The 15,951-nt window shown below is 51.9% G+C and overlaps 1 protein-coding gene across 1 annotated transcript in view; it reads right to left on the minus strand.

Moving 5' to 3' along the window:
• Nucleotides 1–9,521, minus strand: part of MSTO1 (misato mitochondrial distribution and morphology regulator 1) — a 15,180-nt gene extending 5,659 nt beyond the window's left edge. Inside the window, exons 1-5 of the mRNA XM_066608900.1 lie at nucleotides 9,368–9,521; nucleotides 3,171–3,291; nucleotides 2,334–2,406; nucleotides 2,084–2,129; nucleotides 1,934–1,970 (exon numbers count right to left, since the gene is read on the minus strand). Coding sequence (XP_066464997.1) covers nucleotides 1,934–1,970; nucleotides 2,084–2,129; nucleotides 2,334–2,406; nucleotides 3,171–3,291; nucleotides 9,368–9,451 — 361 coding nt within the window. The 5' untranslated portion in view covers nucleotides 9,452–9,521. The remainder of the gene's footprint in view (nucleotides 1–1,933; nucleotides 1,971–2,083; nucleotides 2,130–2,333; nucleotides 2,407–3,170; nucleotides 3,292–9,367) is intronic.
• Nucleotides 9,522–15,951: the final 6,430 nt, after the last annotated feature.

Raw genomic sequence — 15,951 nt, forward strand, 5'->3', positions numbered from 1 at the left:
CCGTCCTTATGTGGACCCCTCCCTCCTCAATCGCTAACCTCCCGTCCTTATGTGGACCCCTCCCTCCTCAATCGCTAACCTCCCGTCCTTATGTGGACCCCTCCCTCCTCAATCGCTAACCTCCCGTCCTGATGTGGACCCCTCCCTCCTCAATCGCTAACCTCCCGTCCTGATGTGGACCCCTCCCTCCTCAATCGCTAACCTCCCGTCCTGATGTGGACCCCTCCCTCCTCAATCGCTAACCTCCCGTCCTGATGTGGACCCCTCCCTCCTCAATCGCTAACCTCCCGTCCTTATGTGGACAGCTCCCTCCTCAATCGCTAACCTCCCGTCCTTATGTGGACAGCTCCCTCCTCAATCGCTAACCTCCCGTCCTTATGTGGACAGCTCCCTCCTCAATCGCTAACCTCCCGTCCTTATGTGGACAGCTCCCTCCTCAATCGCTAACCTCCCGTCCTTATGTGGACAGCTCCCTCCTCAATCGCTAACCTCCCGTCCTTATGTGGACAGCTCCCTCCTCAATCGCTAACCTCCCGTCCTTATGTGGACAGCTCCCTCCTCAATCGCTAACCTCCCGTCCTTATGTGGACCCCTCCCTCCTCAATCGCTAACCTCCCGTCCTTATGTGGACCCCTCCCTCCTCAATCGCTAACCTCCCGTCCTTATGTGGACCCCTCCCTCCTCAATCGCTAACCTCCCGTCCTTATGTGGACCTCTCCCTCCTCAATCGCTAACCTCCCGTCCTTATGTGGACAGCTCCCTCCTCAATCGCTAACCTCCCGTCCTTATGTGGACAGCTCCCTCCTCAATCGCTAACCTCCCGTCCTTATGTGGACAGCTCCCTCCTCAATCGCTAACCTCCCGTCCTTATGTGGACAGCTCCCTCCTCAATCGCTAACCTCCCGTCCTTATGTGGACAGCTCCCTCCTCAATCGCTAACCTCCCGTCCTTATGTGGACAGCTCCCTCCTCAATCGCTAACCTCCCGTCCTTATGTGGACAGCTCCCTCCTCAATCGCTAACCTCCCGTCCTTATGTGGACAGCTCCCTCCTCAATCGCTAACCTCCCGTCCTTATGTGGACAGCTCCCTCCTCAATCGCTAACCTCCCGTCCTTATGTGGACAGCTCCCTCCTCAATCGCTAACCTCCCGTCCTTATGTGGACAGCTCCCTCCTCAATCGCTAACCTCCCGTCCTTATGTGGACAGCTCCCTCCTCAATCGCTAACCTCCCGTCCTTATGTGGACAGCTCCCTCCTCAATCGCTAACCTCCCGTCCTTATGTGGACAGCTCCCTCCTCAATCGCTAACCTCCCGTCCTTATGTGGACAGCTCCCTCCTCAATCGCTAACCTCCCGTCCTTATGTGGACAGCTCCCTCCTCAATCGCTAACCTCCCGTCCTTATGTGGACAGCTCCCTCCTCAATCGCTAACCTCCCGTCCTTATGTGGACAGCTCCCTCCTCAATCGCTAACCTCCCGTCCTTATGTGGACCGCTCCCTCCTCAATCGCTAACCTCCCGTCCTTATGTGGACCGCTCCCTCCTCAATCGCTAACCTCCCGTCCTTATGTGGACCCCTCCCTCCTCAATCGCTAACCTCCCGTCCTTATGTGGACCGCTCCCTCCTCAATCGCTAACCTCCCGTCCTTATGTGGACCCCTCCCTCCTCAATCGCTAATCTCCCGTCCTTATGTGGACCCCTCCCTCCTCAATCGCTAACCTCCCGTCCTTATGTGGACCTCTCCCTCCTCAATTGCTAACCTACAGTCCTTATATGGGCTCCCTCCTTAATCGCTAACCTCCCGTCCTTACATTGGCTTCCTCCTCCCCAATTGCTAACCGGCCCTCCTCTGCAAAAGGAATACTGGGAAATAAACGTATAAAGGAGGCTTCGCTCACTGGTGAGAAAACACAGCTCCTCCCTCTCTACTCACCTCCATCATGGACACCTGCTGGGATCCCGGCTTCTTCCTGACAACATACACAGAAATTCAAGTCACACTCAGGAGTGACCTGTACCTCCCCTTCCCCTTCATTATACAACCAGGACAAGTCTGCAATGCAGCCCCTCCCCCCCCACGTACCTGCTGGGTGCTGCTGTCCTCTGTGTGTACACTCACCTCCCCTCTCCTGAAAACACAGCAGATCGAAAAGGTAGAATCACACAGCGCCATATAATGGCAATGAAAAAGGGGGAGGAGCTGTAAAGTTATTATTATTAAGGGGGTTACAGGATCAGGCAATGGAGGAGGGCTGAAGCCATGTTCCCCCGGCTGCAGGTACTCTGGGGATGAGTTGTGTGGTTGGCATAGAAGCGGGCACATAGGATCTCACCAGGCGGGCGCACACTGTCTCTCGTCTCCGTCCTCGTATAACGCACCGCCTTCTCTCACAGAACATACGTGCTCTACAAGACAGAAAGGGAGTAATTAGCCCCCGAAGAGGGGTGTCGGCAACCTACAAGAAAAGTGCCCTCTCCTCACCACTCAGACAGACGCGAGGAGGGGGCTGCGGTGACATAACACACGCGAGGAGGGGGCTGCGGTGACATAACACACGCGAGCAGGGGGCTGCGGTGACATAACACACGCGAGCAGGGGGCTGCGGTGACATAACACACGCGCGAGGAGGGGGCTGCGGTGACATAACACACGCGCGAGGAGGGGGCTGCGGTGACATAACACACGCGCGAGGAGGGGGCTGCGGTGACATAACACGCGCGAGGAGGGGGCTGCGGTGACAACACACGCGCGAGGAGGGGGCTGCGGTGACATAACACACGCGCGAGGAGGGGGCTGCGGTGACATAACACACGCGCGAGGAGGGGGCTGCGGTGACATAACACACGCGAGGAGGGGGCTGCGGTGACATAACACACGCGAGGAGGGGGCTGCGGTGACATAACACACGCGAGGAGGGGGCTGCGGTGACATAACACACGCGAGGAGGGGGCTGCGGTGACATAACACACGCGAGGAGGGGGCTGCGGTGACATAACACACGCGAGGAGGGGGCTGCGCTAACATGTACCACACACAAAGAGGGGGATGCGGTGATAGAACACACGAGGAGGGGGGCTGCTGGCAACTTCGCCGCCATGTTTAGAAACCAAAGATTCAGGGCCGGTTACATCAGCTGTGAGTGGTGCATGTGACCTGGACGCACACTTACCTCTCAGGTCGAGGGCTATGAGACGTGGGGTACAGGTTTCAGCCCCCTGCAGTGTCACTCCTCGACGGAAGAGGACGTCACTGCAAAACTCACTATCCAGGCTCTGGGAAAACTCAGCCTTCTGCAATATAAATGGCATCACATGAGCCATCGTGTCATCATTGCCACATGGCAACAACCAAATAACTGACCCCCACCACCAAACCCCCCTACAACTGACCCCCTCCCCTTCGACAACCAACCACACACACACTCTGCTGGTATCTCCCCACTGCTAACACCTACACACACACCTACACTATCTCCCCCCCCCCCCCCCCCCACGCACACAGCTACCACCTCCAGACGACCCCACACACACACGTTGCTGCCTCTCCCCCGTGTCCCAGTGATACTGTCATAGAAGGAAATTAGTTTAATTAGTTTTCTCCGGCATGACTTGTTTGTTACAAACCCATGCTGGCTCTGGTTAATTACTCCATTTTTATCCAAGTACTTGCATACATGCTGTTCAATAATTTGTTCAAAGCTCTTTCCCGGTATAGAAGTCAGGCTCACAGGCCTGCAGTTTCCTGGATCCACCTTCTTCCCTTTCTTGAAGATAGGGACAACATTTGCCCTTTTCCAATCTTCTGGGACTTCTCCTGTTTTCCAGGAATTTTGAAAGATTATGGTGAATGGTTCAGCCATGACCTCCGCTGCTTCCTTAATTATCCTATGATGTAATTCATATGGACCTTGAGACTTGAATTCATTTAACCCATTAAGGACCAGGCGCGGTAAATATACGGGTCCTGGGCTTAAAGCACCGCCAATAGTTAAATTACGGCGGTGCTTTAAGCCTCCTGGCTCTGCAATTAATCAGAGCAGGAACAGTTCATCAGCTTTAAGTGACAGCTGATAACCCAGAGGAGAAGGCAGTAGGGGGTATTTAACCCCTTTCTGCCTTCTGCTTTCCCAAGTACACAGTGCTCAATAAGCACTGTGTACTAGAAAGTGAAAGAACAGTGTAATTTTTCCTCCGGGAGCCCGGGGAAAGGGCATGTGATTGCCGGTGTTCCCTGCTACAGCAGAGCTGCAGGGTCAAACTAGCCCCTGGCCAGCTCTGCCAGTGACTAATGTCACTATAGGGGTTGCTTTCCCCTGTAACTGGAGCTCCTATGGATGCCCCACTTACAGTGGGAAAGTGTCAAAGAAAAAAAAAACAAAGAATGTCCCCCAGAGGTCTTATATGACGTCATTAGGTGACATAGATAGTAAAAAAAACAAACAAAAAAGAAAAACATAATTACATACATCGGTAAAACAAAATAACAGAACAAAACAACAATATATACATAAGAAAGAAAATAACACAAAACCGTCACCGTATGCGCCCTGTAGACCAAAACCATACATATTATATATCAAACCGTCCGAAACAAATAAAGGAACCCTTTCCCTACATTATTTTGCATAAATATACTAAATAAAAAAAAATAACTATGTTAAAAAAAAAATTTATTTTTTTTTCGCACTTTACCCCCAATAAAACTAAAAAACAAAAACAAAAAGTCAGTGAAAAAGATATTTTAAAAAAAGCTCCCTATATGTCACAGAAAAAAAAACGCAGTAAAAATAATTTTGGTAGCTAAAGGAAACAAAATACGGCAGTACACATGGTTAAAAGCCCTAAAAAGTGTCTGGTCCTGAAAGTACAAAACAGCTTGGTCCTTAAAGGGTTAAGTTAGCTATGTGCTCCCTCACCATTCCTCTGCTTATAGGTAGTCTGCATTCTTTTATCCCCCCAATAGCACGGGGAAGGTCAGTTGATGTTCCATCTACTTTCTGAGAGAAAACAGATACAAAATAGGAATTTAAAAGTTCGGTCTTCCCAACATCATTCTTAACCAATGCATGATTTTCATCTTGTAAGCATCCAATAGCATCTTTGACTTTTCTTTTGCTTTTGACATCCCCCCCCCAATTTTTTTTTTTGCTATTGGGCTCTCTTACAAGCCTCAATTCATTATCAGCTTTAGCTTTTCTGACACTTGTCGTACAGTTTCTGCAGACCCCATTATGTTCTTCTTTAGATATTCCCTCTTCTTTCCATTTGATAAACATATTTTTCTTAGTTTGTAACGTGTGCAAGTTCTGTGTTCATCCATACTGGTTTCTTTAAACGCCTCCCATTCTTCCTTCTTTTAGGGATTGTTAACGATTGTGCTTTGAGAATCTCTTTTTGCAATATTTCCCAACCTTATTGGACATTTCTGTCCTTAAAGGGGTTGTCTCACGAAAGCAAGTGGGGTTATACACTTCTGTATGGCCATATTAATGCGCTTTGTAATGTACATTGTGCATTAATTATGAGCCATACAGAAGTTATTCACTTACCTGCTCCGTTGCTAGCGTCCCCGTCTCCATGGTGCCGTCTAATTTCGCTTTCTTCTGGCGTTTTTAGACGCGCTTGCGCTGTGCGGTCTTCTTCCTGGTGAATGGGGCTGCTCGTGCCGGAGAGCTGGTCATCGTAGCTCCGCCCCGTCACGTGTGCCGATTCCAGCCAATCAGGAGGCTGGAATCGGCAATGGACCGCACAGAGCCCACGGTGCACCATGGGAAAGGACCCGCGGTGCATCGTGGGTGAAGATCCCGGCGGCCATCTTGGTGAAGGAAGAAGTAGGAAGAAGGAAGACGTCGCAGAGCGGGGATTCGGGTAAGGAATATGTTTTTTTTTTTTTTTAACACATCCATTGGGGTTGTCCTGCGCCAAACGGAGGGCCTATCCGGAAAAAAAAAAAAAACGTTTCGGCGCGAGACAACCCCTTTAAGAACATCCAGCCATTGGATTCTTTCTATCCTCTTTCTGAGTTCATTAAAATCTGCCTTTCTGAAACCCAACCTTGATATCTGAGTTTTCTCAGGTCTTCCTCCCCTTTTTATCCTAAAGGGTAGATTCCCAACAAATGTCTGGATGGATAAAATCTCCCATAATCACTATGTAATGCTGTGTGGAGAGCTTGGCCATCTGATGAAGAAAGAGTTCATCTGCTTATACCCCCTCCTGACAAACACACACACACACACACACACCCTAGCAACTCTCTATATACACTGCTCATATCCCCCCTCCCCCCGCGCACTGCTGATATCCCCCCCCCCGACAACCCTCCACGCGCACTGCTGATATCCCCCCCCCCGACAACCCTCCACGCGCACTGCTGATATCCCCCCCCGACAACCCCCCACGCGCACTGCTGATATCCCCCCCCCCCGACAACCCCCCACGCGCACTGCTGATATCCCCCCCCCCCGACAACCCCCCACGCGCACTGCTGATATCCCCCCCCGACAACCCCCCACGCGCACTGCTGATATCCCCCCCCCGACAACCCCCCACGCGCACTGCTGATATCCCCCCCCGACAACCCCCCACGCGCACTGCTGATATCCCCCCCCGACAACCCCCCACGCGCACTGCTGATATCCCCCCCCCCGACAACCCCCCACGCGCACTGCTGATATCCCCCCCCCCCGACAACCCCCCACGCGCACTGCTGATATCCCCCCCCCCGACAACCCCCCACGCGCACTGCTGATATCCCCCCCCCCCCGACAACCCCCCACGCGCACTGCTGATATCCCCCCCGACAACCCCCCACGCGCACTGCTGATATCCCCCCCGACAACCCCCCACGCGCACTGCTGATATCCTCCCCCCGACAACCCCCCACGCGCACTGCTGATATCCTCCCCCCGACAACCCCCCACGCGCACTGCTGATATCCTCCCCCCGACAACCCCCCACGCGCACTGCTGATATCCTCCCCCCGACAACCCCCCACGCGCACTGCTGATATCCTCCCCCCGACAACCCCCCACGCGCACTGCTGATATCCTCCCCCCGACAACCCCCCACGCGCACTGCTGATATCCTCCCCCCGACAACCCCCCACGCGCACTGCTGATATCCTCCCCCCGACAACCCCCCACGCGCACTGCTGATATCCTCCCCCCGACAACCCCCCACGCGCACTGCTGATATCCTCCCCCCGACAACCCCCCACGCGCACTGCTGATATCCTCCCCCCGACAACCCCCCACGCGCACTGCTGATATCCTCCCCCCGACAACCCCCCACGCGCACTGCTGATATCCTCCCCCCGACAACCCCCCACGCGCACTGCTGATATCCTCCCCCCGACAACCCCCCACGCGCACTGCTGATATCCTCCCCCCGACAACCCCCCACGCGCACTGCTGATATCCTCCCCCCGACAACCCCCCACGCGCACTGCTGATATCCTCCCCCCGACAACCCCCCACGCGCACTGCTGATATCCTCCCCCCGACAACCCCCCACGCGCACTGCTGATATCCTCCCCCCGACAACCCCCCACGCGCACTGCTGATATCCTCCCCCCGACAACCCCCCACGCGCACTGCTGATATCCTCCCCCCGACAACCCCCCACGCGCACTGCTGATATCCTCCCCCCGACAACCCCCCACGCGCACTGCTGATATCCTCCCCCCGACAACCCCCCACGCGCACTGCTGATATCCTCCCCCCGACAACCCCCCACGCGCACTGCTGATATCCCCCCCCCGACAACCCCCCACGCGCACTGCTGATATCCCCCCCCCCCGACAACCCCCCACGCGCACTGCTGATATCCTCCCCCCGACAACCCCCCACGCGCACTGCTGATATCCTCCCCCCGACAACCCCCCACGCGCACTGCTGATATCCTCCCCCCGACAACCTTCCACGCGCACTACTGATATCCCCCCCGACAACCCTCCACGCGCACTGCTGATATCCCCCGACAACCCTCCACGCGCACTGCTGATATCCCCCGACAACCCTCCACGCGCACTGCTGATATCCCCCCTGACAACCCTCCACGCGCACTGCTGATATCCCCCCTGACAACCCTCCACGCGCACTGCTGATATCCCCCCTGACAACCCTCCACGCGCACTGCTGATATCCCCCCTGACAACCCTCCACGCGCACTGCTGATATCCCCCCTGACAACCCTCCACGCGCACTGCTGATATCCCCCCTGACAACCCTCCACGCGCACTGCTGATATCCCCCCTGACAACCCTCCACGCGCACTGCTGATATCCCCCGACAACCCTCCACGCGCACTGCTGATATCCCCCCTGACAACCCTCCACGCGCACTGCTATCCCCCTGACAACCCTCCACGCGCACTGCTGATATCCCCGACAACCCTCCACGCGCACTGCTGATATCCCCCGACAACCCTCCACGCGCACTGCTGATATCCCCCCTGACAACCCTCCACGCGCACTGCTGATATCCCCCGACAACCCTCCACGCGCACTGCTGATACCCCCCTGACAACCTTCCACACGCACTGCTGATACCCCCCTGACAACCCTCCACGCACACTGCTGATACCCCTCTGACAACCCTCCACGCGCACTGCTGATATCCCCCCTGACACCCCTCCACGCGCACTGCTGATATCCCCCCTGACAACCCTCCACGCGCACTGCTGATACCCCCGACAACCTTCCACGCACACTGCTGATACCCCTCTGACAACCCTCCACACGCACTGCTGATATCCCCCGACAACCCTCCACGCGCACTGCTGATACCCCCCTGACAACCTTCCACGCACACTGCTGATACCCCTCTGACAACCCTCCACACACACTGCTGATACCCCCCTGACAACCCTCCACGCACACTGCTGATACCCCTCTGACAACCCTCCACACGCACTGCTGATACCCCCCTGACAACCCTCCACGCACACTGCTGATATCCCCCGACAACCCTCCACGCGCACTGCTGATATCCCCCCTGACAACCCTCCACGCGCACTGCTGATATCCCCCCTGACAACCCTCCACGCGCACTGCTGATATCCCCCTGACAACCCTCCACGCGCACTGCTGATATCCCCCCTGACAACCCTCCACGCGCACTGCTGATATCCCCCTGACAACCCTCCACGCGCACTGCTGATATCCCCCCTGACAACCCTCCACGCGCACTGCTGATATCCCCCCTGACAACCCTCCACGCGCACTGCTGATACCCCCCTGACAACCTTCCACGCACACTGCTGATACCCCTCTGACAACCCTCCACACGCACTGCTGATACCCCCCTGACAACCCTCCACGCACACTGCTGATACCACCCTCACAGGCCTGACACCCCCTCCTCACCTGCAGGTTCCACCAGTGTGCCCCCACATAATTGGCATAGTCTCCGAGCTGCAGGGTCACCACCTCTCCGCTCTGCCCCGCCATGTGCGCACTCACTAGCCACCGGCAACCAGGCCGCAGCTGGTAACCAAGACAGCCGGACAGCCTCGCCTGGGATTGGTCGGCTTGTTGTCAATCACATGAACGTAATCCCGCCCACAATGGAAGGCGGGACAGACGCTACACAGGCACACTGTCTTGTCGCAAAGGAGGACGCTGCCATGTTATTGGTTATAATTACAGGGAGGTGAAGACTAGAGAGACGTATATTGCACATATAGTATAAGCACATATTAATTGTCGACAAGTCCTACTCTGATGTAATATGTGGATGAGTGATACGCCATTGTGTATAATGTATATCTGTGTATGACGTGCTGATGTGTATCTATAGGTGACATACTGATGTGTGACATGTCTATAGACGACATGCTGATGTGTGACCTGTCTATAGGTGAGAAACTGATGTGTGGTACAGCTATAGGTGAAATGCTGATGTATGATACATCTATAGGCCAGACACTTATGTGTGATACATCTATAGGTGACATACTGTTGTGAGATACGTCTACAGGTGACATACTGATGTGTGATACTTCTACAGGTGACATACTGTTGTTTGATACGTCTATAGGTGACATACTGATGCGTGCTGTGTCCATATATGACATACTGATGTGTGATAAATCTGTAAGTGACAAATTGATGTTTGGTACGTCTATAGGTCAGACACTGATGTGTGATATGTCTATAGGTGACAAGCGGATGTGTGATACATCTATAGGTCAGACACTGACGTGTGATGCATCTATAGGTGACATACTGATGTGTGGTGCATCTATAGGTGACAAACTAATATCTGATACATCTATAGAACAGACACTGACGTATGATGCATCTATAGGTGACATACTAATGTGTGATAAATCTGTAAGTGACAAATTGATGTTTGGTACGTCTATAGGTCAGACACTGATGTATGATACATCTATGGGTAACAAACTGATGTGTGATACAGCTATAGGTGAAATGCTGATGTGTGATACATCTATAGGCCAGAAACTGATGTGTGAAACATCTATAGGTGACATACTGATGAGTGATACGTCTACAGGTGACATACTGTTGTGTGATACATCTACAGGTGACATACTGTTGTTTGATACGTCTATAGGTGACATACTGATGTGTGCTGTGTCTATATACGACTTACTGATGTGTGATAAATCTGTAAGTGACAAATTGATGTTTGCTACGTCTATAGGTCAGACACCGATGTATGATACATCTATAGGTGACAAACTGATGTTTGATACATCTATAGGTCAGACACTGCCGTGTGATGCATCTATAGGTGACATACTGATGTGTGACAAATCTATAAGTGACACATTGATGTTTGGTACGTCTATAGGCCAGACACTGAAGTGTGATACGTCTACAGGTGACATACTGTTGTGTGATACATCTATAGGTGACATACTGATGCGTGCTCTGTCTATATATGACATACTGATGTTTGATAAATCTGTAAGTGACAAATTGATGTTTGGTACGTCTATAGGTCAGACACTGATGTATGATACATCTATAGGTGACAAACTGATGTGTGATACATCTATAGGTCAGACACTGACGTATGATGCATCAATAGGTGACATACTGATGTGTGATACATCTATAAGTGACAAATTGATGTTTGGTATGTCTCTAGGTCAGACACTGATATATGATACATCTATAGGTGACAAACTGATGTGCGGTACAGCTATAAGTGAAATGCTGATGTGTGATACATCTATAGGCCAGACACGGATGTGTGATACGTCTACAGGTGACAGACTGTTGTGTGATACGTCTACAGGTGACAGACTGTTGTGTGATACGTCTATAGGTGACACAATGATGCGTGCTGTGTCTATATACGACATACTGATGTGTGATTAATCTGTAAGTGATAAATTGATGTTTGGTACGCCTATAGGTCAGACACCGATGTATGATATATCTATAGGTGACAACCGGATGTGTGATACATCTATAGGTCAGACACTGACGTGTGATGCATCTATAGGTGACATACTGATGTGTGATAAATCTATGAGTGACAAATTGATGCTTGGTATATCTATAGGTCAGACACTGATGTATGATATATCTATAGGTGACATACTGATGTGTGGTACGTCTATACGTTAGACACTGACATATGATGCATCTATAGGTGACATACTGATGTGTGGTACGTCTATAGGTCAGACACAGATGTGTAATATAAATGATGCAGCTGTAACCAAAAAAGGAGTTTCTAGGACTTTAAATATAAGTGCAGGTCATCAGTCAGTAAGAGCGGTGGAGGGCTACCTACAGTCTCCCCCATTAGTGTAACTTAGCCGAGGGCCGTACATGGCGGAGCGGAACGTGCGGGTTATAGTTTAAGGACTGTCATGTGACTGAGACTCAGCTGCAGAAAGGTCATGTAACAACACGGAAGGAGTAGGAGGCCGCAGACCCTTCAAAAAGCGGAGCAGCAGCCAGACCCCACTGACTGGATGTTTATAACCGAATTATAGATCATCAGAAAACCCCTCCCCTCCACCTCATACTGTGCCCCGCTCTGTGCCCCCGGGAGACCTCTATACATGGGGTAACACAAACCTCACACCGCCCTAAAGACCCCGAGTCTATCCCATGTACGGCCGAAGGCCAATTAGGGACAGGCCTCATGGAATCGTGGTTTTAAAAGGTCTTTTGGGCGTTAATTATTAGAGTATTGGCTTATAAGGGAGGTATTTAACCCCTTAAGGACATGGCCAATTTTGGACCAAACGATTTTTGGCGGATTTTAATCTCTATTTTTCAAAAGCCATAACTTTTTTATTTCTCTGTCGATGCGGCCGTATAAGGGCTTGTTTTTTGCGTGGTGAACTGTAGTTTTTATTGGTGCCATTTTGGGTACATAGACTACATTGTAAAACTTTATTTAGTTTTTTTTATGATCGCAGGGAGAGAAAACGCATCAATTCTGCCATAGATTTTTTTTGTTTTAAAGTGGTAATTCTGCAGCATAAATGACACAATCCATTTTTTTTCTGCGGGCCGGTACGATTACAATGATAACAAAATTCTTTTCTGCAATAAAAACCCTTTTTTTCTAAATCACTGCATTCAAAGTCCTATAACTTTTTTATTTTTCCATGGACAGAACTCTATGAGAGCTGTAGTTTTTATTTGTACCATTTTGGGGTGCATACGGCTTTTTTGATCACTTTTAGGGTGCATTCAGACGACCGTATATCGGCTGGGTTTTCACGCCCAACCAATATATAACGTCTCTCTCTGCAGGGGGAGGAGGCTGGAAGAGCCGGGAGCAGTGCTCTGAGCCCCCGCCTCCTCTCTGCCTCCTCTCCACCCCCTCCACCCCTCTGCACTATTTGCAATGAGAGGAGGTGGAACGGGGGTGGGACTAAGTCCTGGGATGAGCTCCGCCCTCATCCCACCTCTCCTCATTGAAAATAGTGCAGGGGGTGGAGAGGAGGCAGAGAGGGGGCGAGAGCTCAGAGCACTGCTCCTGGCTCTTCCAGCCTCCTCCCCCTGCAGAGAGAGATGCCGTATATCGGCTGGCCGTGAAAACCCGGCCGATATACGGTTGTCTGAATGCACCCTCATTGTGTTTTTTGGGAGGCAATTAGCATTTTGCCTCAGTTTTTTGTCGTTTTTTTTTTACACTTTTTGCCATGCAGGATAAAAAGCATGTTCAACTTATTGTATGTGCCTTTACAGACACGATGATACCAATTATGTGGGATTTCTTGATTTATTTTTTTATGTTAATTTGAGAAAAAGCATTAAAAAGGTGTCTTTTACATTTTTTTTCCTTTTTTATTTTTTGTACATTATTTTGATATTTTTTTTTATACCATTTGTGTCCCACTGGGGGACTTATACTGTAGCACCGATGATCGCTATAATAAGGCATTGCAGGACTTCTCTCCCGCAACGCCTTATTGCCTATTACAGCGATCATAGGCAGTGGTAATACAGGATGCCTATAGGTGGCGTCCTGTTACCATGGCAACCAGCCGGGCTCTCTGCGATTACATTGCGAGAGCCGGCTGACGTCACAGAGGGAGCGCGCTCCCTTTGTGAACCCTTTTCCTGCCGCGATCTACATAGATTGCGGCAGGGAAGGGGATAACAGCGGGGGTCGCATCTCCGATGCACCCCCGCTGTTGCAGCGGGAGGCCAGCTATCAGTGACAGCCGGCTCCCGCTGCCGGATAGCGCGAGATCGTTTATAATCTCGTGCTATCCCCATGACGTAAGAGTACGTCATGTTGCGGGAAGTACCACCCTGCCATGACATACCCTTATGTCATGAGAAGGGAAGGGGTTAATAGATGTGAGCGGGCTGGAAGGTGCTGCAGGTTGCCGGGGAAATGTTCGAGCCCTAGGATTGATGGTGATTGGTCTGAAGAAAATGGCGGGAAGAAGCCTGAGGGTTCCTTCTGTGCAGCTGGGGACCTAGCAAGAAGAGCTGATTGGTGGGAGTTTTTCCACAACTCCTCTATATCATGAAGAAGAAGGAGACTCTTTTACTTGCACTCCACCATTGATGCTGCCACTTCCTTGCTCTATTATGGACTCTAGTGGGAACCGAAGGGTCATGGTTCCTGCTGTGTGGCTTTGCACTGGCACCACCTCCTCCAGTTGGTGGACATCTACTAGTGTGGCTGCTGGATCTTCCTCACTAGTTTTCCTCGCACAATTCCTGTCACAGCCCCAGACTCTCTGTGAAGATGGAGGACCTTCTGCAGCAGCTGATCATCGGAGCGGATGAAGCGGACGGTGAGGAATAGCTTCACAGATGTCTGGAATCCCCTGCGCTTCAGCTTTCGGACCTGTCAGAAGCGCAGGCCAGGAGGAGCGCCCAACTGGCAGAGGACATCTTTTGAACACTTGTATTTGAGGAGGATTCGCCAGTAGAAAACCGCCAGCGAAGCGAACGTGGAAGGAGAGAGACACCTTTTACCTTCATCTGGTCAGAGGCGACTGAGATGTGGCAGCGGGAACAGTGCCCACCAGATGCCAACACCAAGTCCTGTGCTGCTGCAGGTGCAGGGTACAGGTGAAGCTCTACAAGATGGTGAGCCCCCGGTAACCAGGTGGTACCCCTGGTTACTGGCACTGGTGTATAGAAGGAGTTATCCTGTATACTAGTAAGGCTGGGTTCACACAGGGTGGATTTGCCGTGGAATTTTCCTGCGGAATTTTCCTGCGGCAAATCCGCCTGCTAATCCCGGGATTAGCCAGCCATGTGGACGAGATTTGTCAAAAATCTCGTGCACATGGGGCGGACAATTCGTTGTGGCAAAGCTGGCATTAGCAGGAGCTGTGGCACGGATTCCCGGGACGCAGCATATCAGATATCAAATTTTTTTTTTTTTTTTTTTTGTCGTGGCCTAGCTCCTCTCTATACCACCAACAGACTCCATGCAATGCTCAGCGGTACCACCAACAGACCCCATGCAGCACTTAGCGGTAAAACCAACAGACCCCATGCAGCGTTCAGCGGTACCAACAACAGACTCCATGCAGCGCTCAGCGGTACCACCAACAGACCTCATGCAGCGCTCAGTGGTACCACCAACAGACCCCATGCAGCGCTCAGCGGTACCACCAACAAACTCTCATTGCTTGAGTGTTGGTGGCACTTCTGAGGGCACTCTGGTGGTACCACTGAGTGCTGCATAGAGTCTGTTGATGGTACTGCTGAGTGCTGCATGGAGTCTTTTGGTTTTACCGCTGAGCGCTGCATGGAGTCGGTTGGTGGTACCGCTGAGCGCTGCATGGAGTCTGTTGGTTTTACCGCTGAGCGCTGCATGGAGTCTGTTGGTTTCACCGCTGAGCGCTGCATGGAGTCTGTTGGTGGTACCCCTGAGCGCTGCATGGGGTCTGTTGGTGGTACCGCTGAGCGCTGCATGGGGTCTGTTGGTGGTACCGCTGAGCGCTGCATGGGGTCTGTTGGTGGTACCGCTGAGCGCTGCATGGGGTCTGTTGGTGGTACCGCTGAGCGCTGCATGGGGTCTGTTGGTGGTACCGCTGAGCGCTGCATGGGGTCTGTTGGTGGTACCGCTGAGCGCTGCATGGGGTCTGTTGGTGGTACCGCTGAGCGCTGCATGGGGTCTGTTGGTGGTACCGCTGAGCGCTGCATGGGGTCTGTTGGTGGTACCGCTGAGCGCTGCATGGGGTCTGTTGGTGCGCATGTATGTGGACTCACCATAAAGCTGAATGGAAGACACCCGTCTACTAATAAGGTCATCAACCATCCAAATTGATAATATAAGTGACACTAAACCCCATGATCGGCAGAAGCCAGATCACGTGAGTGACATATGCCAAAGACAAGCACGCGTGTATATTACTCTTATGCCATCATGGTAAACCCGCTATATTGCCATCAAAACAAAATGCATGTATGAATTCATGCAATATGGAATCAAAACAACCATGGCATCAAACATTGATCCCCCTTATAAAGGTATA

Source organism: Eleutherodactylus coqui, chromosome 6 (assembly GCF_035609145.1).
Source record: "Eleutherodactylus coqui strain aEleCoq1 chromosome 6, aEleCoq1.hap1, whole genome shotgun sequence".
NCBI lineage: Eukaryota > Metazoa > Chordata > Amphibia > Anura > Eleutherodactylidae > Eleutherodactylus > Eleutherodactylus coqui.